This window comes from Stigmatopora argus, chromosome 13 (assembly GCF_051989625.1).
Source record: "Stigmatopora argus isolate UIUO_Sarg chromosome 13, RoL_Sarg_1.0, whole genome shotgun sequence".
NCBI lineage: Eukaryota > Metazoa > Chordata > Actinopteri > Syngnathiformes > Syngnathidae > Stigmatopora > Stigmatopora argus.
In genome coordinates, this window is record NC_135399.1 from 10848972 (window position 1) to 10873170 (window position 24199).

Below are 24199 nucleotides of genomic sequence, written 5' to 3' on the forward strand. Positions count from 1 at the left end.
CACTAATTTTTAAATGGGCTCTTTCGCAGACATAATGAATCCTACTCTGATGTAGCATAAAGTGTATCCCCTTAAAAACCATTCCCAATGGAATGGAAAGCCTGGGAACTTTTCAATATTCATTCAAAGATGTTTCGTGTAGATATCGTATTTTTACAGTGTTATTATGAAATTCTCTCCCCAAATTCATAACACATTGAATTCAACAAACACACAATGCAAGTTCACTCCGCCATTCAATTCTAAAAAGCTGCCTGGACTTTGATGACGTCAGGCTTGTCTGATGGCTCCTGGGCAGCAAAATCATTGTGCGCATGACAAACACATATTAAAGTGGGTAAACACATGACTCGGTGCCACTTGACACATACTGGATAATAAAACTGTCGGTGCCCTGATTAGTGATCACGGTGCAAAAAAACAAGTAGGATGTCGACTCTTAAAAACCCAGATGTGATTTATCCTCATACAGGGTTCAACGCTACACGTTATTGATATTGTTCACTACTGATCTGATCTGTCTTCCCTCTTCCTGTAATTCGTTTGCTGTATAGCTCCCCCTTCTCCCCCACAACGTTAAGAATCGTCATATCAAGACAACAGCGCTATGTTTTTAAGAAAGTATTGGTAAATCCTCTGTTCTTTCTTTCAGTCTGTCACAAATAAGTCCAGGTGCAGTTTCTGATCATGTAAACAACCACAATGGGAGTTAACCAAACTCCCATTTGGCACATTAAAACTGTGTCAGGCTCATCATGTAAACAGGGCAGGTTAAAAAGTCCGGATTGGTGTTGTTGCTTTATTTTTTTATTATTGGTATATATGGTATGACATATTTAAAAGGTATTGGCCAAAGTCTTGGAATCTTGCAGTTTCAATCCAATGCCCCCACAAACTTTTGTGCTTGGAAGTTCTCAAGTTTAATTTACTCTGGGTGTAACGAGATTGTGTGCCACAAAATTAAATCGAGACAATTTAATTTTTTTTAAAAAGCGGATAGAAAGAAGTAACAATTGAATTCTCCAGACACACACTATATAAGAAGGTGTTGGAAATGCACCAAGAGTTGCTCGCAATTGCTGTGGAGAAGAAGAAGGTGCAGAAGAATAAGAAGCAGAAACTGAAGTGACACACCAGTAGCTGGGGGGTTCATCCGAAGCAGTGCTTCTTAAATACTGGGCACGTCTGAGCCTAGGAACTCCAATAATAGTCTATATTGTCTGTTGTCTGAATTTTGTCATGCTAAGTGTGTCATTGCATTCCTAACTAGTTAGACAATAAGATTTTTTAAAAATTAACCTTTTCATTTGCCCGTAGGCTTTTCTATAATGTGTTTTGTGCGTTTGATGTAAAGATACCAACGTCCATGACTTAGCCAATCAATGATTATAATCTGTCAGTCTGTTTATCTCAGGTCTTGGAATTACAAAACTCAATTAATTATTGCCAAGAGCGTAATTAAGCAGAACGTCTGCATTGGGTAATTCTATTAGCAATCAATCATGCCACCATTACATTTAACCACGTGCACAAATGAGCGGTGCTCTCCCTTTATTTACCACACAATTTACCTCATTGCAAACCGAGTGTATACCTGACAAATATGGCAAGCATGGTTTTTGATCAAATACAAAATGGCCCTCCCTAAAAGGCGATTCAGGTCCGACTTATATCCAAAAATACTGTGTAAAAACATTATTTTTTATACTTTTTTCTTTTTATGATTATTCAGTCTTAAAAATGATGGGTTGAAATATTATTTAATGGTAATATCATGGGTCAAGGGAAGTGTAAACTGGAATTCAGTTATCGCTTTTTGAGAAAAATCTATCCATGATATGAGCACATTCACATTAAGATCTTGGTCGTCCATGAGGGTCAACTCAATTCCCATGTTATAACTAGTGTAAACAAATATTTTTTCCATTTGGTGTGTATGAGCTTTGTATTAATAATGAACGCATCCAATTTGTTGTGACACACTCACTTGTCTCCATTTCACACCAGGGCAATTATCATCCCCATTACCACCATGAGGAAGGACACTGCTCTCGTGAACCTTGTTGTCAGTCCGTCCGTCTTACTCACCGACTCGTGTCCTCATTTCAGGCTCGACTGCAGCGTTTCATGTGTGTCACGCTGGGCGATTCCTCACATACGCACTTTTTTTTCACCATCGGTTCTCGCTATCTGCAGCGTGCACATGTTTGCAGTAAGCTGGTGAAAAGTCTGTTTATGATTGACTTGAGTTGAGTAGAAAAAAAAGTGGGTTTTTTTGCAAAATTATGATTCAACAAAATCATTATGCCTTACCTTTTAATTAAACAATTCTAAACGTTAGAGGCCAGCTTCCAAGATTTGTCTAGAATTAATGCAAGGTCATGTTTGCTGATGGTTAGCAAAGCAAAAAAAAAAGCTAAAATGAAAAGGTAATCATTTTCTGTTTGCATAATCATAAAGCTATGAATTATGTATAACCAGCAAACTCCTAAACTCTCACACTGAAAATGTTCATTGGTGGGTTCAGGTTCACATATGGCTTATCTGTGAGTTGCATAAATTGACATGTTCTACTCATTCAAATTAGGTTATAAATATTCATTAATAAAATTTAACAATGAATAGATAAGAGAAATTAATAACAAATGGCCTGTGACAAATGCACTGTTTTAGTTTTTTTTTTAAAGCTAATAGGTGTATTCAATTGTATGATGAATACATAAAAGGTGCATAAAAGGTCACGTATTTTAGGAGATTATTGCTAGTAGCTCAACGTTAAAATAACATACAAAACCCTCTGCTGAGTCCAGATGTTCAATGAATAAACGCTGACCTCGGAGACTTTCATTTTAGTCTTTGCCTCCTTGTCTTGGTTGAGTCTGCTTTTTGAACTGATATCAAAAAATGTATAATATATAGGGTAACTATATCCAGGAATAAATGAATACATTTTTTAAGTTTTCACAATATCAAATAAAAATGTGAAAGTTATAAAAATGTTTTCACTGTCTTTTATCACTCTACAAGGTGCCTTTTGTGGAGTAGCCCTCACTTCAATGCTAAACAGATGCAGCAGACAAAGCCAAAGGAGTGTTTCTGTGTCCTTTTATCGTCCGGACATTATTCATTTGCAGCTGTCTGGAGATGCAAATAAATGTCTGTCACAGCACAGTTCTTCAAAACCACACGCCCGCTCTCCTGCACATGCAGATTTCGCCGCCACTTCTTTTGCTGCTGATTTTAGGAGAACAGTGAGAAAGAGATTAAATGTTCTCTTTTTTTCTTCCTCCTTGATTATTGTACAACCTTGTAGGCTTGGCGATCTTTATGCGGGTTGAGCAGATTGGATTTCGGGGGGTTGGGTGGGGTCTCTAGTAGTCTGAGTGAGGTTGTGGTTGTATAAATTGGATGGTTCAACACGTGGCTGGGATTCTTTATTAAGTTTCTTACTTTTCGGCTTCCTTGGGAATTAAACATAGTGCTTTACATGTTGACACCAACTTTTCTTCCAACAATTATTTTATTTTATATTACATTTTATTTTGACATGGCTATAACTCTAAGATTGATTGATGGCTCATTTGGTGGAATTATGTTCTCACGAACCATATTTGCTGTCTAAAGAATTGCAGCATGGCAACTTTTGGAAGATGAATTACTACACATTCAAAGTCCAAACTTCACATGCATGACATGTTTTCTATTTGTACATGATCTCTTTTTTATTGAAGTGACAACAATGAAATATAAACCAAATTAAAATCCATGTCAAATTCAATTATGAGGTTTTAACAATAAGAATCATAAAAGCCTTGCAATCTACATGATCTTGCTACACTAAAGTATAATCTATTGTATGATAACCAGTTTTTAAAAAAATGATATCATTAATCAAACTTATTACAATTAATCAAAGATATTACACAAAATTTTAATGACAAAATCTTGTGGGTCTAGAATAAAATCTTCAAATTTCCCACATGATTTTAATGCTAATATCCCTTTACGGCTTGCCGGACTATTTCTTCATCCGGTGCAGTCAAGTAAATGTCTTGCATATTTATGAATTTTTGTACCAGCCTTTTTTCTCTGTCCATTAAGAGAAATGAAATCTCAATTGGCCCAGTGCTTATCTTCAGATGCCCTTGAACAAAATGCCTCTGATTTAGAACATTTCAAGACAAAAGCAAATCATTTCTTCAGCGTCATGCTGACGCTGCATGTGGATTTAGTCAAATCTGTAAAGGCTCACTACCATTATACTTACGCACGCATTAGGACACCAATCATGTCTATCTGCACAAAAGTAATCCACATGAAGGAATATGGCTAGCCAGAAGCTGAATGACAATACATATCTAAAGCCTTGCAAAATAAACAGCTATTTTTTCCACATTAGAGAAGCAATTAATTCCAGAAAAGCTGTAAGACTATTTCCATATAAAAACCTAAATGGTTTTACCAAAAAAAGGCCACTGAAGCATAATCAACTGTGACTAAGTCCTCTCTGGTACATTTATTTTGTGGTTTTCTAAATGAAAGATGCGAAATATACCATTCTGATATTTGCAGTTGTCAGGCAACCAATTCAGGCTGCTATAAACTCCAGCACCCCCATGCCCTTCGTGAGGTTAAGCGGCATGGTGAATAACTGAATGAATAAATGATGTTTTTTATGAAGTTATGCGAAATACTAGATTGTTTCAGTCAGATTTCGCCAAAATGTGGAGCGAGTGGTTAGCGGGTCGGCCTCACAGCTCTGGGGTCCTGGGTTCAAATCCAGGTCGGTCCACCTGTGAGGAGTTTGCATGTGCACCTCTTCCAAAAAAATCATGGTAGGCTGATTGGACACTCTAAATTGTATGGGTGTAAGTGTGCATGGTTGTCCTTTGTCTCCTTGTGCCCTGCGATCGGCTGGCCACCAGGGTGTCGCCCACATCTGGCCTGGAGTCAGCTGGGATAGGCTCCAGCACCCCCCGCGACCCTAATGAGGATAAAGCGGTTCAGAAAATGAGATGAGATGAGATTGGACTGTGAAATGACCAATTTGTTGACATGTACTATCCGACTGATTCGTACCTCTTGCTACTCCTACCCAATCTAAATCAAAACCAAGCAGAAAGGAATCATAAGGTCTCTTCGAAGAGTTGCCTCTGCTTCTATCTCAGTAAAAGTACTGTAGGTCTACTTCTTGTGTTTCTATAGCAACAGTTCCCACTCATGTCTTCAGGATGAGTTATGCCCAGTTATGGGTGAGGGAGAGCAGCAAGGACACGCATACCTGAGAATTTGGATTCAAACTTTCAATATGAGAAAACACACGAGCCGAAACTAACAACTACAACTCCAGATTGAAGATCCAGGTGACAATTTGACAAATTCTTAGACGATGTAATCCCCCCAAAAGTTTTATTGACCCAAAGGGAGAGACAACACCTCGTATAATTGACCTTCATGTGTAAGACGGTGGAAAACAAAGATGAATGGGCGCAGGGGAATAGAGTGGTCAAGCGAATGTGGTCAGGCGGGCAATTTTATTGGCAGCGTTACCGGTATCACAATATGGGTTAGCAACATTTTGCAAAAAAAAACACTGAATAAATATTAAGCATCCGAAGTGGTTATTGATTGTGTCGTAGTTCATTCACTTGACTCAATGTTTGCTCCATTTGTCTCTCAGTGAGCATGACTGTGAATGGCTAGTTGTATATCTGCCAGCTGATTGGCTGCCCAACATTGCCGGTTTATGCCTAACATCTAAGAAAAGTCAGCAATGATTGTTCCAGTTGCCCATAACTTTGAAAAGTATGCAAGTTATAGAAATCGAATGAATGGATTTTCAGTCACTTTAATGATGCGTCGTCCTTGACGGCCTATCTTTCGTTTCTTGTTCTGAAAATGCTGTCAGCTCTTTCTTTTTACCTGACTCGCAGGAAAAAAATCTTTTTTTCTTGCTGTCACTCCCAGGTGCTGGTGAGCGACAGGCGATGTAATGGCAGAGCTGGAAAGGAGGACGGATCATCGCAGGACAACTACCACTGTCTGAAAATTTACTGGGGGCCGGCCACGCATCGATAGACACTTAGCAGGTGGGAGTGCATAGTCTTGAGTTTGAAGAAAAAAGAAGAAAAAATATATCTCAAATTCTTTGACAGACCTTGAGCAGGGTTGTTAAAAACACTCTACTTAACTAAATCTTGGCATAAAAATGAATTGGTGTTAATGAGGTTGGAACATTTAAAAAGTATAAAAGCTCATTCCACAAGAGAAGGACATAGTAGCTTGAAAAAAAAATGTTTCCAGAAAATAACCCTTTACTTCTTGCTTTTCTGTCCATAGTCATCTATATAATATATTATAAACAACCAAAAGTTTGATTGACTGGCAATGTTTTCCCCCTTTTCATGATTTTTTGGTTGTGGGCAGTAAACAGCAGAATTTTTCAAAATACCGTATTTTCACGACTATAAGGCGCACTTAAAAGTCTTGAATTTCCTCCAAAATAGACAGGGCGCCTTATAATTCAGTGTGCTTTATATATGGAAAAAAATGTGTAATTCTATGAGGGTGCGCCTTATAATGTGGTGCGCCTTATAGTCGTGAAAATACAGTTTGTTAAAGCATTATTTTATCTCATCGTTATTTTGAATTTATTCTCAGGACAGGTACATTTACTCAGGTTTTTGTTTTGTCTGCTGATTATTTCAAATTTAAAGGTACTACATAGAATGACCTGTCTTATATTAAATTGCCATCAATGAATGAACACTTCTGCTTTCAGAATGGATTTTCCCAACTGTACCGAAGGGATGTATTCCACCAGCAGCGGCAATTATGCCACGCTGGAGACCGCCACACTGCCCCCCAAGAAGATCGCCCTTTCGGTGACCCTCTCCGTGGTGGCCATTGTGACCACCTTCCTCAACTGCCTGGTGATCACGGCCATCGCCGTCACCCGCAAGTTGCATCACCCGGCCAACTACCTCATCTGCTCCCTGGCGGTGACCGACCTGTTGGTGGCCGTGCTGGTCATGCCCTTCAGCATCATATACATCCAGAAAGAGAGCTGGTTGATGGGCAAGGTGGTGTGCACCATCTGGCTGAGCGTGGACATCACGTGCTGCACGTGTTCCATCCTTCATCTGGCCGCCATCGCCATCGACCGCTACAGAGCCATCACCGACGCCGTGGAGTACTCGCGCAAACGCACGGGGGCCCGAGCGGGTGCCATGGTGGCCGTGGTGTGGCTCTTGTCCATCCTCATCTCGCTTCCCCCTCTCCTCTGGCGCTATTACACGGGGGACGCAGATCAGGAAGACCAGTGCATCATCCTCCACCATCACATCGCCTTCACCCTGTACTCCACCCTGGGGGCCTTTTACATCCCCCTTTTGCTCATTCTCATCCTCTACTTTAAAATCTACCGGGCCGCTCAGACCCTTTACATGCGGCGGGAGGCCAGCAGGGCGAGCCGTCACTCGTGTATGACCAACGGGAGCACGATTCCTTCCGCCTACGCCGCCGGAGACGGGGGCCCTCGGAGCCCGGAGCCCGTCAGCCCGCAGGAAAAGTCCTTCTCCGACCCCTCGACGGAGGAGCCTCCTCGCGAACGGGCGCGCATTTCCGTCAAAAAGTTCCACTGCAAAGCCCGTCGGCACGACACGCGCAGCACGTCGAGGAGGAGCCAGCTCTCCCAGGGACCACGCATCTCGGGCTCACGGGAACGCAAGGCGGCGTCCACGTTGGGTTTGATCATCGGAGCGTTCGTCATCTGCTGGTTGCCCTTTTTCGTCAAGGAGGTGATCGTCAACACGTGCAGTTCCTGCAGCACGTCCATGGAGATGGCCGACTTCCTGACGTGGCTGGGTTACATCAACTCACTCATCAACCCCCTCATCTACACCATCTTTAATGAGGATTTTAAAAAGGCTTTCCAGAGACTGGTTAGGTGCAGTAGTTACCTCTGATGGTTAATTCGGTGTAACCTATAAGCAGAGTGGGGCACGGGAGGGAATAAAGTTAGGAAAGGGCTGGAATTTGAATTGCCTGAGAGAGAGAGAGAGCTGTAGTGGAAAATGAGTGACTCCAATTCTCATCCGCACTCGACGAGGCACTTTAGCAGACTCAAAGCATCAGAGAAGAGATTTGCATCAAATAAGTGTCCAGCCAGCACTCATTCCCCGTTATAAATAGAATTGACTCTCATTGGTGTTAATTGCAGTGAGTGGTAGGACATGGACATCTTGTTTTCTTTTGTTTGAAATAAAAAGCATCCTTTCTTGCCTTTTCCATGCCAATGCAATCACTTCCATTTAATGTCTGCCCTTCTTAGTTGTCAAGCTGCTAAAATTATTTAAATATATTCTATTTAAGAATTTATCGGATACAGAAAATGATGTATGAAATACATTGTGTTATTGTTCACACATAAAATACACTGTTCACGGAGGCCCTAAAAATGTAGTGTTTCTGAATATTTTTACATAAACTGTACTGTATGTTTCTTCCAAATAGTTTTTGAAATATTTATTCATTTATTTAATATATCTTTTTATATATGTACTTTTGAATTATGCATCCTTACTTACCTACTACATTCACTCCCAGCACTTATCCAGCATTAACTTAATGAATGTGAAACTCAATGGTGGAGAAATCCTCATTACACCCACTCAAGTACTTGGAATAGAGGTACTATTTCCTTACTGCCAGATAATATATTAATGGAAATATTGGAGATGAGTCAAGTGTGAGTGTGTGTGTGTATGTATGTATATCTATATATATATATATATATTTATATATCTTTATATAGATATACTCACACATTGCCTCTAGGAGTGGTTGGGGTTGGTCATTGTACAAAGTTGATAAGTTATCTTATCATTATTCACCAATAAACATTCCTCAGAATAATGTTTGTATGAAGTTAGTATTCTCTTTTTTCTGAGCACGGATTTGACGACAAACCTTACCTCGATACATTTGGATGACCGAGAAGGTTTAATTAATTTTGATTTGCAGATGAGTGCATATCATTCACTCTACCTAATGGATTGAGTAAACACTAATTTTACGCCAATTATATGAGATGCACAGCTATAAATGTTGTACCACAAAGCAGTTAAGTTCAGATAACACAACCATGACACGATTTTACTTAGCTAGTTCCCATTATAATGCATATGGTTGAAACCAAAAAAACAAAAATATCATTTTATTTTATCAAATAATATTCTGCTAAGTGTGTCAGCCTCACAGCTCTGGGGTCCTGGTTTCAAATCCAGGTCACGTCCACCTGTGTGGAGTTTGCATGTTCTTCCCGGGCCTGCGTGGGTTTCCTCCGGGTACTCCGGTTTCCCCCCACATTCCAAAAAAAGCATGTAGGGTAGACTGATTGGACACCATAAATTGACCCTAGGTATGAGTGTGAGTGTGCATGGCTGTCCGTCTCCTTGTGCCCTGCGATCGGCTGCCCACCGATCCAAGGTGTCCCCTGCCTCTGACCTGGAATCAGCTGGGATGGGCTCCAGCACCCACCTGACCCTAATGAGGACAACGCGGTTCACAAAATGAGATGAGAGATGAGAATATTCTTCTAAATTACAGCTCTTAAACCGGCTCTTATTAGTGCGCGCCTTTAGTGCCCATTTGTGATATTATTCCTCGCCCTTGTGGCTTAAAAACTGCAGTGCAATTGACAGATATATGATTTTTCTAAATCAATACACTGTCCAAATGATAGAGCTATGTTAGTTCACATTTATTTAGTTCATTGCTATTCTTTAAAAAATGTTTCAATACTTCTGAAATAATATACTATTGCATATTTGTCGTCGTGTTCTTGATCATACCTCAAGATTTGAACCCTATGCGTGGCAACAGATTCATTCATTCATTTTCTAAAACCGCTTATCCTCACGAGGGTCGTGGGAGGTGCTGGAGCCTATCCCAGCTAACTGTGGGCATCAGGCAACCATTCACGCTCACGCTTAGGGGCAATTTAGAGTGTTCAACCAGCCTACCATGCATGTTTTTGGAATGTCGGAGGAAATCGGAGTACCCGGAGAAAACCCACGCAAGCCCGGGGAGAACATGCAAACTAACAGAGTGATGACCGACCTGAGATCAAACCCACGACCCCCACTGTGAGACCAACGCGCTATCCACGTTCCATCAGGCTGACTGGCAGAACATTGTCGGTGGAAAAAGGTCAAATATTTTTATTCAGAGTGACCTCTGTCGTCACTTATTGGGTAAGTAGAGCATTCGAACGGGACCAGGACGAAATCCATTCAAGCTCAATGGTTGGAGGCTAACGAGGGATTAAAAAAGATATGACAACCAAAGATTCTTCAATTCAAAGGAAGTGAGCACTTTGTGCAATTCGTAACACGCCTTCTCAGAAAACCTCATGGCAAACTACGGCTCACGGGCCAACTGCGGCCTGCAGCCCAGTTTTTATTGGCCCGATGCAATCATTTATTCATTAATTTCCTGAACGATGGATTCCATCTGAAAGATGGAAATTAATCTTACATATTTACGTGTTCATTAACATGAATATGGATATGTTCATGAATATGTACTATTTTGTACTTTAATATGTACTATTTTGTAGTCAACTCAAACTCAAACTAATTCTCACAAGGTTCGCAGGGGGTGCTGGAGCCAATCCCAGCTGACTGAGAAGTAGATCTTGAAGCAAAAAAAGTTTGGACACCCCTAGTGTAAACAGTGGGTGACGCTGATGTGCTGGTTCGACACGTTAGTTGTCGGGATGCCAGGTAGGACTGTTGGCGGATGATCATATCTAACCTGGCAACTTGGACTATGCGCCGGATGCGGTCGTCAGTATGGCGGACAGCGAAAGTGATGTCGAAACTGACGGGCTAGAATTAGCTCTAGAATCATTGTGTGCTCGATACTGCATTGACCCGTCTTCCCTAAAAAGCACAGACTACTGCTCGGGCTTTTGTGAGGTACGTGGGAGCGATCGGCCATCAATATTCGTCATGTATTGTTGTGCTCTACTGCTTGACGTTAGCCTTCTGTTTAGCAACCATTGACGCGATTGTGTGTTAAATCTCTTATGATGGCTGTATAAATGAATCCAAGAGAATAGATGAGCACCAATTTAAGACGCACGCCCGATAAAGTTAGATTTATACTAAAACGAGGTCGTAGTATGCTGCGCCGGGTCCTTGTTTACAGTGATAGCTCAATGCTAAGGAGTGGCTAACTAACGGCATAAGCCAATGTGCCTCGTATTGAGCAAGTGTCACTTGAACTGTGGGCTTTTAATGACGCCCTTTTAGTTAACAAATTGCAATCTGATGATGCAATCATCACCACAGGTTTTTATTTGTGAAATGATTGACTGCAAAAATGAACACTGTTGTGTTTACAATAAAAGATGGACTCATTTGCTGCCATTGTAGGTGTCAAATTTGATCAGATTTGGGAGGTGTGGCAACAATTGGTATAAAGATCATACCTGTCAACCTCTGCCGATAACTGCCCTTATAAATGATGATTGATTCCCCTTACAAACCCCCAAAAAACCTTACAAACACCGTACAGTGTTTGTAAGGTTTTTTGGGGGTTTGTAAGGGGAATCAATAATCATTTATAAGGGCAGTTATCGGCAGAGGTTGACAGGTATGAAAGATGAAACTCTAACAATGCGAGGTGTGAATTGTTATTGTCTTAATTGTTGATGTACCAAAATGTATCACCTAAAGCGTGACTTGTTATTGTCTTAATTGTTGATGTACCAAAATGTATCACCTAAAGTGGATATATTGCAATGCTTTTTCTTGCTTGATCTATTTTGTTTGTTGTCCTGTTGTCCAGTTGGTTGAAGCCTACACGAGCCAATGGCAGGTTCCTCTCCCGCAACTGAAGGTGTTGCAGATGGCGCTGTGCAGTTTCACCAAAGCCACGGCCAAATTCCCCAATGACTGTCAACACGTCCACAATATTCTCAGTCGTCTGGCCTTGTGAGTGTTCTCTTTACCTATTCAGCGAACCCCCAATGGGACCAAGATCTATCTGATCCATGCATAGATTCTCACTTAAAGATAAAAAAATCTACTTATATATGTCATTCTGTACTGTTCCCTGCTTTGAAAAAGCCAACATAGATTGAAAATATATACAGTATTTCTCTTCTACTGTTTTGGCTGGTTTGCCTAATGAGCTTTTATTGTTTTCCAGGAGTATCTTTGAACTTCTACTGTTTTTTAGTAAAGAGGAATTTGAGGAAAAGCCTTTAAAAGACATACTAGACTCGTACCAGGTGAGAAGCCATGCATCTCCTACTTTTAAGTGTATCTCCGTTTCTATTATGTTTTCTTTTTTAACTGCTGACCCAGATGAGGAAGAAACAAATGAATAATCATGATAGCAATTACAAGTAACCGTACCTATTTTTTGTTTCACCAATTCTAAGACAAAATAACTCTTAGCTTGTTGCAATGTTAAGACATTATTTTATTTATAGTGATTTTTACGGTTATGCTGTCTGTAGGACAATAGGGCATTATAAAATGCACTGGTGACTTTTGAGAGAATTAAAAAAATGCCACGATACAATTTTGTCTTTGTAGGCATGCCATACTAAGCTACTAAGATACAGGAATGTGTATCTTCAGCATGCAAAGTTGATCATGAGAAATGGTGGTCCATGGGAGAGTCCGGTGTTGCAAGCAATCATGAAGAATACAGAGTTGCCTTCCAAAGAAGGTAACCCTTGAGTGCAATTGTTACCAAATGCTTAAGTTATTGCTAAGAACTGAAATGATTAGTGTTGTCTGTTTTGGTTGCACAGTGGAGGACTACCTTAGCTCGGAGCTGCCTGTTTTCTTGGAACTGCGGATTCGCTATCTGCAAGCATGTGAGAGAATACAAGAAGCTACGGCCCTGGTCAAAGTCTGTCTGGAGAACCACAAGCCTGGAAAACATTTGTTTTTGCACCAGGCTTATTTAACGTGCCTCTACAAGGCCTCACTACACGAGAACCTTCACAAGCAGGTACTGAGTACTGAATTTGTAAAGCAGGTTTTGTGATTTTATAAATGAAGGCAACCAGTTATTATAGACACACATTTATATATGTATATCCAAAGGAAATTAGATACTGTTTTCTGAGTAGCATGATGAAATTGTAATAAATATACATTTTATTTTTTAGATGGCAGGGATAGATGGGCATGATGCAGTGGAAATCATTTGTAACACCGAGCAAGTTGAAAAAGATGAGCTCATTTTATCACTGTGTAAAGCATTCCTGGTCAAGCAGCTACAAAATGGGGACATGTACTACATGTGGTGAGAAGACCTTTTTTTTGTCTGCCTGTTTTCTGTATGCTTTATGCCAGGACAGATGCATTTTTATGTTGTAGGTTGGAAGTTGATTTTATTAACGTGGTCCTGAGTGTTTTGACATATCACTACTCCCTTCTCTGAAAGTAAAAAAAAACACACACACACAAATTAAGAGTAATAATCTCCACATAAAGAAAAAAAAGGATAGTAGAATTTTATTTTTATTTTTATAAATGGCCATTTAAGGCATAAAGCTGTGTTATTTTGAGGGATTATTTTGGGACCCCAATCTACTTGGTTCTGCGGACGTTGTATTTAAATGATCCTCCGCCAATTTCTCCTAGGGATCTAGTATTCGTCTGGAGCAAGTTGCATCTTCGGGCGCACCCGTCTCGGCAGGACTTCCTGACGGAGTGCTCGCAGCTGGCCTCCTCTGCAAAGAACGTCCGCGCCATCTTTCCCTTCATCAAACTCATCCGTACCGAGGTGCGACTGAGATCTATCGCTTATAATATAATATAACAGGCCGTAACTCTGTCAATAAGTGTATCATCCGTGACTTAAAAGACCAATTTGACACGATGGGTTTTGTTGAGACAGCTGAGTGGCGATGGAGTGACAGTCTGCGTGGAGATCTGCGCCCAGGGCTTACAGATGTGTGACGCCGACCAAGTGGCTCAGTCTTTGGTGTGCAAGACCATTGCCTTCCTGTTACCCGGAGACCTGGAGGTCTGTCGAGCGTGTGCCCTCCTCGTGTTCTGCCTGGAGCGAAACCTGGAAGCGTACCGAACCGTGCACCTGCTTCACAAACATCCTGACCAGGAGCCGCATCCTCACCGCAACCCTGTCCCAACCAACATTCGCTTCAAAATTTTACAGGTATTATTGAGAGGAAATTAGGAGTCTATAGGTGTCCTACCACCATTAAAAACAACTTGATCTCATTTTCTACTGAAAAGAGCCAAAACAAACTTCTCATAATGGGCAATTTGCCAAAAAAGATCATAATTTATTGGCTTTATTTGTCTCTTTTTTTTACTTGGATTTTTCTATCATTTTTTATTCCAGAAAAAAAATGCGCTAAATAAATGGGAATATTCACTAGCATAATTTTGGGGTAGCTTTTATATTCAGTTTGTTTGCTAGAATAGATGCACATTTGTAAATATATTGCATCTCTTCATATTTCAGATGCTGAAGCAACATCTCTCATTTGACCCAGAGTTCTTGAGTATTTTAGCCCTTAGGACCCATTGCTTGGAATTGATAAATGACCAAATAATAAAGGATGCTGTCATGAATGAGATGAGGGAAGAAGAGGAGGAGATAGAGATACAGGAATACTATGATGAGCAGCAAATAAGTACTGTAAAGGATTCATGCCCCCCAGACTTAAATCCCAGTCAGTACACAGAGACTGAACCTAAGGAAAAGCCCTCTTCACTCCAACTTAGCACTGAGAGCCAGCCTGTAAGCCTGACAGATAATGTACCTGTGAAAAAAAGGAAATGGCGAGGAAGACTCGGAAGAAAAGTCCATCTCTTGTCTGACGAGGAAGTGGACCAAGGCGACGATCCAGAGTTCATCTTTGACCTCAAATCCGCGGCGTCGTGTTACAAATCTGTGTATTCGCTAAGATGTAAACGGACCAGGAGGGAAAACTATACTTCTGTCAAGCTTCCCCTTAATCAGAAGAGAGAGTATTTGTCCCGGTGTGTGAAGAGCCAAATGCTAAGAAAGAAAGGCAAGAAGAGGTGGTTGCAAAGTCTCCCTAAAATCGAAACGCCACAGATTATCCAACAGAAATCGGTTGTAAAAGGGAAAAAGCGGGGCAGGAAACCTGCCCAAAGATGGGAGCTCTCTTACCCAGATAATGAAATATCGCTCCCCGAGGATGATTCTGGTCTTGGGGAAAATTCTGATCCGGAACTCGACTCCGTGGAAGAAATTCCCCATCTTGAAAATGAAGGCAAGATTGAGCAACCATCCGAGGACACAAAAGACAGCGAGTGCGAAGATACTTCCTGTCTTTGCATTCCTTCCGTTAGCCCGGCTGTCGAAGCTGATGGTTCAATCCTGGCATTAACGAGCTCGCCATCAGAACTCATGCACAATTACTGTCTAAAGTATACAAACGGTGACAGTGACTCCGTGCAACCCACAGAATCCGCCACGCACAATGACACGCCGCCATCCGTTGAAGAAAGTAACCAATCGCCACAAAAGGTCAGTCAATTGGTCAAAAGATAAGCTCATGCTCATGATTTCCTTATTAACTTCTGAACATAATTTTATCCGTCTTTCGTTGTCATTTGTCTAGGTGAAAGTGGAGTTGACGTGGAGGGAAAAGTTGGAACGAGGGCAAAAATATGCTCACCTGAATTTCTACTGTAGCACCTGTAAGAAAAACTATAAGGGCTTGAATGTCTTGAGGCATTCAATCGCTCACTTCAAAAAGCAGAATAAATGCATCATCTGCGGAAAATGCTTCCAACACATTGTCGTCGGGAAGAAGCACATGTGGGATCATGTGGAGGAAATGTGCAAGAATCATAAAAACTCCGACGCCACCAACGGGACGGACAGCGTTCCGGTCGAGGCTTGCACTAAAAAACAGACGACTTCCAACGAGGACTCTCAGAAACGCCCTAAAAGCAAAGTGTCCAGCCTGAGCAGGGAAGATCGAATCCTCAGAAACCTCCGCACGGTCGTCAGAAAGATGCAGACCCAGTCCAAGAAGTTAAAAAATGGCACTGCTGAAATCGAGTTGGACTTTAAGGACGAGCAGGTCGTTATTCAGGGCGACCTGCTCTTCATCAAAGCTCCCGCCAAGGAGGACGAAGCCAAGGGAGTGACAGAAAATGGCTACGACGTCATGGTCAAGTTCACATTGTGCCCTTCGTCGTCATGCGACCGAGTATATCTGAAACCTGGCACCAGTTTGACCAAGCACGCAGTCAGGTGCCACGTCAACGAAGACGAGGTTCTCAATAAGACTTTTGTCTGGGCCCAGCAGAAATGTACCTATTGCCTTCGGTAAGAATTGAACGGCATTCTTGAATTCGTAACGGAAGAGTTTTGTGCATCTCTTAATGCGTTAACAGCCCGTTAAGTATTCGTATGATCCCACATTTTCCCAAATTCAAAGCATCGCTTCAGAATTGTGAACGCTATAAGTTAGCAATCCAAGAAAAAAAACTATACCCTAGTTGTGGCATGCTCTCTTCATATCTATTTATTCCTGTCCACTTTTTCAGCACGCTGAACACCGATTGACCGATTTTCACCATTCCATTTTCAAAACCTTCCCATTATCCGCCCCTAAATTCCAAAACGTATCTCGCCCTACATTTTCACGTAATCCTACTGGATTGGATGTTTAGCGCCGTCAACGGCAGCCAATGAGTTTCCAACGAAGCGACTTTATTAACGGGCAACGCATCCTTGCGCGACTTCTCACGTAATGGCATTTTCTAGTTCCCATTGTTTTTCTTTCCTTCCCAACAGCGACCTCCAATTCCTCCAGTATTACAAGGAGCACATCCGGCGCCACGACCCCTTCCCGCCGTACTTCTGCTACCACGTGAGCTGCGACCGGCGCTTCTTGACGGTGCACGAACTCAAAGCGCATGTCAGCAGCCACAAGCCCTTCAGTCCCAAGTGCGCTTTCGCCAACTGCGGAAAGCAGTTCTCCAACCTACTCAGCCTCTTCGACCACGAGTGGAGGCACTACATCCCGGTTCCCCAGCGGGACGATCAGCACAAGGCGCCGAGTGGCGAAGCTCCGTGGAAGCAGAGGGTCAAGTTGGACGAGCTTGGGCCGCAGAGCAAGAAAGTCAAACAGGAGCAACTGAGCGTGGGAAAAGCCGCAGATCCCAATCCACGGCACAGCAACGGGATGGAGGAGGAGGCGGAGCAGAGCGGCATCCCGAGGGCCGTCGTTACGGAAAGCCCTCAGAAAAAGAAATTCAAGAAACCCCCCCCTAAGCCGCCCAAGGACCCCTTGAACGTCAAAACCTTGAAGCACGTGTCCATGCTCTCCGAGGGCGTCAACACGTTGGAGGAGCCGCTGATCTCCGAGCACAAGAACTTCAACCCCGTCGAGTTGTCCTACGCGCCTTTCAACAAAATGGCCTTCGCCCGGGTGCCGCCTTCCACCTACATGGATGAATCTCTGCTGTCCATGCGCAAGAGGAGGAGCACCGACGAGGAAGAACTCACGCCGAGACAGTCTCAAAGCCTTGTGGTCCAGATGAACCCCACGCCGAAGAAAGAGGCGTACTATGGCAAATTTAAACACGAACAGAAGATCCGGTATCGATGCGATCGCTGTCTTTCCTCTTTCTGCAGCGTTCAAGAACTTCAAGAACACAAAACTCTTAACACCTGCACCTCTTTATTCGGGTTTGACTCTGACGACGAAAGTTAACATGCCTTATCGAAATCTTTGACCAAAAAGAAAACCTGTACAATATCATTTTCACTTTATTTACGATATGCGAGGGACTGCGTACACTGACACGTTTGTTTTAATCTTCTTTTAGACATTTATGAACAAACGGTCAGCGCTCGTCTGGCATCAGAATCATGAAAATGTCCGCGTGTCTTGCATACCGTTGCCAAACTAGTCCTGAAAAGTGAATTTAGATAAAGTTGCTAGAGTTTAGCATACTTAACATATTCCTTTTTTTCTCAGGCAGTCTTCCAAATGCATTGTTTTCAGGCGGCGAGGGCCAATCAAAAGTCGACGAGCGTGAGAGGAATATCTGATTGGAATTTGCAATCATTTTCAAGATCTTCCTCATTTTGATTGGATTTACGGAAAAATCATGGAACTACTTATTCAACCGCCAAAATATGGAAAGTAAGTCTGCCGAGTTCGCAGTATTAATTTACGTAGGAAATGACACGTAAAATGAAATGGGTATTTTCAGTTGTGCACAATTCTTTAATATGTTAAGTATTTTTCGTATGTACGAGGCTAGGTTATTTATGTGTACAAATGTAAAAATAAATAAATATTTGTTTGGTATAACACCCAACTATTTTTGTTACATAAAACCCGTTTAATTAAACAAATGAAAAACTGCATTTGATTCAGTGTTTATTTAAATGATGCATATTACAATCAAACATAGCTTTCATCGATTCAGAAATGTACTAAAACTTTTTTTTTGCATCTCATCCTGATACCAGGCGTAGAAAATGTACAGGCTTCTTACTTCTATAAACACCTCCGTCAACTACAGGTTAATGAATGCATCATCATAAATCCGTAAACCCCTTTTTTTGCAGGAATATGGTTAGAAAAAGATGCGCTGACCCTGCTTTGTTGGGTGAAATCTTAATATTGCTACTTGCAACTACTGTAATGTGCAAGCAAGTGCATTCACGATATTAGGATGAATTCCTTCCCACATGCAGGTCAAATATGGCATGCTGACCCTCTTTAAGTGACTAGCTCCATCTAGTATTAAAGTAGAAAAGTGCAAAAGAATCAAAGCTTAATTCAAGCTTCTTGTGTGGGCCATATTCAATAATATGCGGACAGTTTCTCCCCATGGGCTGTACTTTATAAAAAATGAGCCTATATATTCATTTTAGGTTATGCAAGACTCCTGAGGTGCTGATATTGCATCAAAACGATTATGGAAGTGAATTAGAACTAGAATTAAAAGACTAAATTATCTGTATTGTAGAGCTGCACAACAGTGTGTCGCCTTTGTAACACCTGAAAAAGCAGTAGCCTACAATGACATTGTAAAGTGCAGACAATTCCCTCCCACCAAGAATAGTTTTGCATAAACGGTAGAGAAGAGAGAAAGAAGAGAAGCCAGGTCCATCGTCAGGTTTTCAGTGTCTGCCATTGGAGCTCCAGTCGTATGGGAGGTAGCTTACTTTGGCCTTTCCGTCAGCCAGGACTCCCTTTAAACTGATCTTTTTAGGTGAGTCGCTCATGTGCTTGAGCACCCACTGCAGCAACTGAAAGGAAGTGAAAGAGGAGCAGTAATTACTTGGATTTTAGCAAATGGAGAAGATTTGTTTTCACGTAAACTTATTGTTTCCAGTACGTTCTCGTCGGTGCCTCCAAAGTCAACCTTGTACCACTTGAAAATCTGACTCAGTCGGACTTCTTTTTTCCCCGAATCCACCACGCAGGCGTCGTCGTTCTCCAAAAAACCCTCGGCCGCCGTGCGAAGCTGCTTATCAATGTTCTGCCGGGGCAAGTACAACGAACTGTAGTGTTTGGATTCAACAACAGTCATAATAATCATGAATATTGTCATGATAAATCAGTTGAGACGATTTGAACGACTGAAAGTCCAGAATCAATCTACCTGTGGTGTGTAGGTCTTGATGGGAGGGCAACCTTTCGCACCACAGTTCAAGGCAAAGTGAATAAGAGGTTCAACGTCTTTGAGCGCCAACTGGTGAGCGTAATCGGAAATAACGGAAAAAAGGTCACTGGATCTGACGCAACTTGAACTCAAAAAGCGTCAAGAAACCGATTACGTTCGATTTCCTTCTGCTTTTGGCGTGTTGTGCATTGCGTGATTTCCTTTAACGTACTTGCAGTCGGGGGTCCGTTTTGGAGAAGGGTCTTCGTAGTTGCGCCACACCTTTCCTGTTCGCTCTGAGCACTCCGTTTTCAATATCCTGTAAGGTGAAGACTTCTCCTCCAATCAGATAGCTGACGTAGTTAAAGAACTACCAAAAAATAGAAAATTAATCAAGTGTGGAGGATTGGAGGCAACAGTAAGGTGGTTGGGAATGTTGGGGTCTTACTCTGTATCTCTGCCAAAAGTTGGTGGGCGCTCCAACGCGAATGTAGCCGTGGATGACCAATGCATTGTAGATGTTGATGAAGAAGGCCAAGGTCTCCTCACGGGAAAGTGAGAGGAGTTCAACCCTCTGCAGCTGAATGGCGAGGTCAGTGTAGCGCTGAAATTCAGGGTTTGCTGACATGCCGTTGTAGTCCACTGACTGCGGAAAATTGATATAGTTGGATTAGAAAAAAGGACGTATACCAGTAAAAAAAAATGAGAGTGCGATGTAAATCGCTCAAACTCATTGTTTGTCTTGTCAGCTTCACATTTTATAAACATACTCAATTGGTTTCAGGTCAGTTTACGAGGAATTTGAATTTACTGCATTTCTTTGGGGTCACAGTGTAGTTAATACGGAATCATATTGCAGTCAAAAAATGTTGGGTATCATATTATAATGATTTTTATATTATAAAAAAATCATGTTAAGACAATTTTCACATTTTAACCTGCTTTTGAAATAATAATTAAAGCTTGTTAAGTTCCGTGTTTTAATTCACCTTGCCATCACCAGAGAGATGCTCTGAGAACAACTTGAGAATCAGCTCCCGTAAATGCGATGACAGTTCAGCCGCTAAGAGTACAAGAGAGAGGGAACAAAATTATTAATTAGTCATGATAACAAATAATCTCATGAGATGCGGTCCAAGATTGTCACCCAAAATCAGCTGCCCCGTGTTGCTTAACATGACAAGCAGTAAAGACAGATGGACAACACTGATATTAAGATGACCAAAAAATTCCAGTTGCCACAAAAGCGCACACGACAAATGAGCAAAGTAGGAAATGTGAAAAGAAAGCAGTTCCCACCAGTCAATATTGAAAGACATCTCAATGCAAGACAGCAAACAAACACAATTTGGTGGGCTTCACTAACTCTGTAGGACATGCCAATTCTTAAAACATCTTGTTGAAAAGGTTTTGGAATAATAATATCGATTATTAGATCAGGAGTGGGCAAACTAGTTCTCAAGGGACGCTGAGGTTTTTGTTCCAACCAATCCAGCACAGACAGTTTGACCAATGAGGTTTCTTCAGAAACAAGAAGCACCTTATTGCCCTTGTAGGGCACCAGAAAAAGTGTCTTCTAGATGGGTTGGAATGAAAACCTGAAATAGTTTGCCCATCCCTGTTATAAATCAACTGAGACATTTCGTCAATAAATAAAAATAAGTGGCGACAGGGATTCGATTTTCACAATATTTGTAAATATTGTTCTACAACGATAAGGTATAAGTAGGCAGGATATGTCATTTGTACTAGAGGTGATTGCTGACTGCAAATGTGGAAAAGTTGGATATTTCATTTTTGTTTGTTTATTTTAACCACCAAAACCACCAATCGACGAAAAGCCAAGCGGAAACCACCAAAGACTGAGCAAGCAGCACTGACAAAGCACAATTTGGAAAAGATTGAAGGAGGCTCCGAAGCATACGCAAGCCACAGTCAGTCCAGGCCTGACCTACCCTTAATGGGGGCGCAGGACGCAGTTTGTCCTGCGTTGAGGGCCGAATGCGGGTCGTCCTCCAGCAACCTGTACAGGGTGTCCCCACTGGCTGCTTCAAATGTGTCATCCAACTCCCCTCGGGCAACCACCATGTACTTCTTCAGCAACAATCCTTGGCCGATATTGAGGGCCTGAGACCGGTCTGGTACAAACAACGCTACAGTCAAGGCTCGACATGACTGCACTGGTATTATAGGAGTTTTGTATTAAAAACCAGAGAGCCAGTTTTAACGCTGACCTACGGCCTTGCTTACCCTTGCCCTTGTCAATCTCCAGCCAGGCAAGCAGTTGATCCTTTGAAAAGCTCTTCTTGTACAAAGTCAAACCTTTCCTCTGAGTGCCAATCAAATTGCCATCTTTAAGTTGGGCAACTGTGTCAGCCATGTCATCTTTCTCACACGCAATCTCTGACAAGGAGTACAACAATAGAAATTTACGTTTCCAGACTCAAGTCGTTTAGCTCGATTTTGACATCTTATACAAAGGTCTCCCACTCACTGAGTAATAGGACACGTGTGGCAAACACAACCGCCCACCTGGCAATTGACCCTCACGTATGCTGTACATCAACCCATTGCCACACAAAAACTACAACTGTAAAAAGGTAATGTCTTTAAAAAGTGTTTTGATCTCATAGTTTGCGGTATTATACGTACAGTTTTAACACTTTCAACTCCGACCGTTTAACATTTCAGTTTACAGGACATGATCACACTGTTGCACACTTAATGTCGAAAGACCAAACGTTGCATAGACGCACGTACTTGCCAACATTTCCTCATCAAATGGATCAACTTTTAAAAATGGTGCTATATAATACTCGCTCTAGAAACAATGTAGAAAACCTATTTGAATCATTTTGAGAGGGAAAAGTCTGATGAGTTTTGTACTTTTCAGGGTGTGACGCACTTGGATGTACAAATCTTGAGTTATCTATGCTTCTTATTCCAAAACACTGTCTTTCATTACAAAACTTATTTGTGCAACATACGTTTTTCATCACGATTAGCGCCCAAAGTAGCATCCTGTGACTGTTTCCCATCTGGTAGCGGCAGAGCAGGACCTGTAAGAGGTTCTTCCTTGACCATCTTTACCAACTTTTCCAGCTCCTGTGGAGACTTCAAAAGCGACACAGATGATTATAACTTCAATCAGCCACTTTTGAGGTTTATTTTGGTGTTATCAAACACATTGTCTTCTCACCAGTTTCTGTAATTTTTCATGCCCTCCAATATACTGGTTGTTGAAGAATATTTGAGGCACCGTGATTCGTCCCGTCAGCTTCTGCACCGGCAACTGTAGCTCCGGATGCTCATTGAGATCGACGACACAGATCGGAACTCCCAAACGTTTCACAATGGCCTTTGCCTGCATGCAGTGTGGGCAGCCTTGGATGGAGTAAATGGTTACCCGACCCTTGTCACTGTTTTTAAACTCCTCCATCTATGGCAGCAATGGAAAGAACATTGAATAGACTGTTAAGTTTCTACAAAACACATTCATTACACATGAATTAATATGATAACATGTTGCCGGTAAATGTGATCATGTTTCACTGACATTGATCGCTGTCAGGCCTCCCAGTCAAAATGGATTGGACCTGTATTACCATCATTGGCAGCCCATGAGTTAATACTTAATAACCTACTAACCATTTTTTAAAAACTCTTCCAACCGGTAAATGCTTTAAAGAATTGACTAGTGATTCTGTGATTTTGAAATCAGTTTGGTCTTTACAATCTAACCTGCCATTGAAGCTTGCCAACACTTGATCAGATTCTCAAACTGTTTGTAAACATTAGTCAAATATTAAATGTTATGCCTAGTTAAAGTCCAAACCTATCGAAAAAATAGGAAGTAGAAAAAGCCACAATTTAAGCTTGACTTGGTCGACTAAGAATCTGTACAAAAAAACTGAAAACATTCTTAATTTTAAAATCAAAATTATGATCAAGGTAAAGAAATAACTTCTCGTATTCTTATATTAAACTAAAATACGTTTATATTGAGTGTAACTATACAATGTAAATGATTAATCTCGACACACTGTCTTTACTGGCATTTAAAAAAAACATAAGATTTTGAACATTTAGAATAGCGACACTGTCCAAAGTGCAAATTAAGATTCTATAAATGGTTGATCTTGGACTACATATCCGGGTAAATTACTCAACTGAAGACCCACGATCACAAAATTATATTTTATTTTTTAGTTTCGAGCTAATACATATTAATACACGTCACATACCTGGAAATTACATTACCTGTAAATCGGGTTGGAATATCCTGGTAGATCGCGGAATAAACAGTTACATAACAGCCACTGATGTAATGCCCCGATTGTGTAAATTCCTAGAAGAGTGTTTTTTTCAGGTTAGAGTTAATTTAAATATGTGTACAATCTTAGATTGAGAATATTCAGACTACTCAAACAAGCATTAGCTGTTGACAGCGACTAAGCTACTGCGGGCGGCTAGCTCGAGCATTTTGATGATGCGTTCATGACCCTCCGTAGATATAAACTTTAACCAGCAGA

The 24199-nt window shown here is 41.4% G+C and overlaps 3 protein-coding genes across 6 annotated transcripts in view; 2 read left to right on the forward strand and 1 right to left on the reverse strand.

Moving 5' to 3' along the window:
• Positions 1–8750, forward strand: part of htr1fa (5-hydroxytryptamine (serotonin) receptor 1Fa) — a 42334-nt gene extending 33584 nt beyond the window's left edge. For all 4 annotated transcript variants that reach the window (XM_077616508.1, XM_077616507.1, XM_077616506.1 and 1 more), the window contains 2 exons: positions 5968–6089; positions 6782–8750. In XM_077616508.1, coding sequence (XP_077472634.1) covers positions 6783–7967 — 1185 coding nt within the window. In that variant the 5' untranslated portion in view covers positions 5968–6089; position 6782 and the 3' untranslated portion in view covers positions 7968–8750. The remainder of the gene's footprint in view (positions 1–5967; positions 6090–6781) is intronic.
• A 2035-nt stretch (positions 8751–10785) lies between these two features.
• Positions 10786–18418, forward strand: znf654 (zinc finger protein 654). Its single transcript, XM_077616504.1, has 11 exons — positions 10786–10982; positions 11857–12002; positions 12220–12301; positions 12612–12747; positions 12833–13035; positions 13196–13332; positions 13674–13815; positions 13930–14208; positions 14521–15555; positions 15650–16365; positions 16837–18418. Exons 1-11 carry the CDS (start codon positions 10857–10859, stop codon positions 17756–17758), a joined length of 3924 nt encoding a protein of 1307 aa, XP_077472630.1. The 5' UTR covers positions 10786–10856; the 3' UTR covers positions 17759–18418.
• On the reverse strand, positions 18417–24177 carry LOC144086585 (uncharacterized). The gene is made up of 11 exons (XM_077616505.1): positions 23928–24177; positions 22867–23106; positions 22655–22781; positions 21918–22070; positions 21623–21805; positions 20657–20730; positions 20116–20313; positions 19900–20037; positions 19668–19757; positions 19401–19544; positions 18417–19311 (listed from the first exon to the last, which is right to left on the reverse strand). The coding sequence occupies exons 2-11, from the start codon at positions 23104–23106 to the stop codon at positions 19183–19185; spliced, it is 1476 nt and encodes a 491-aa protein (XP_077472631.1). The 5' UTR covers positions 23928–24177; the 3' UTR covers positions 18417–19182.
• Between the last annotated feature and the right edge of the window lie 22 nt (positions 24178–24199).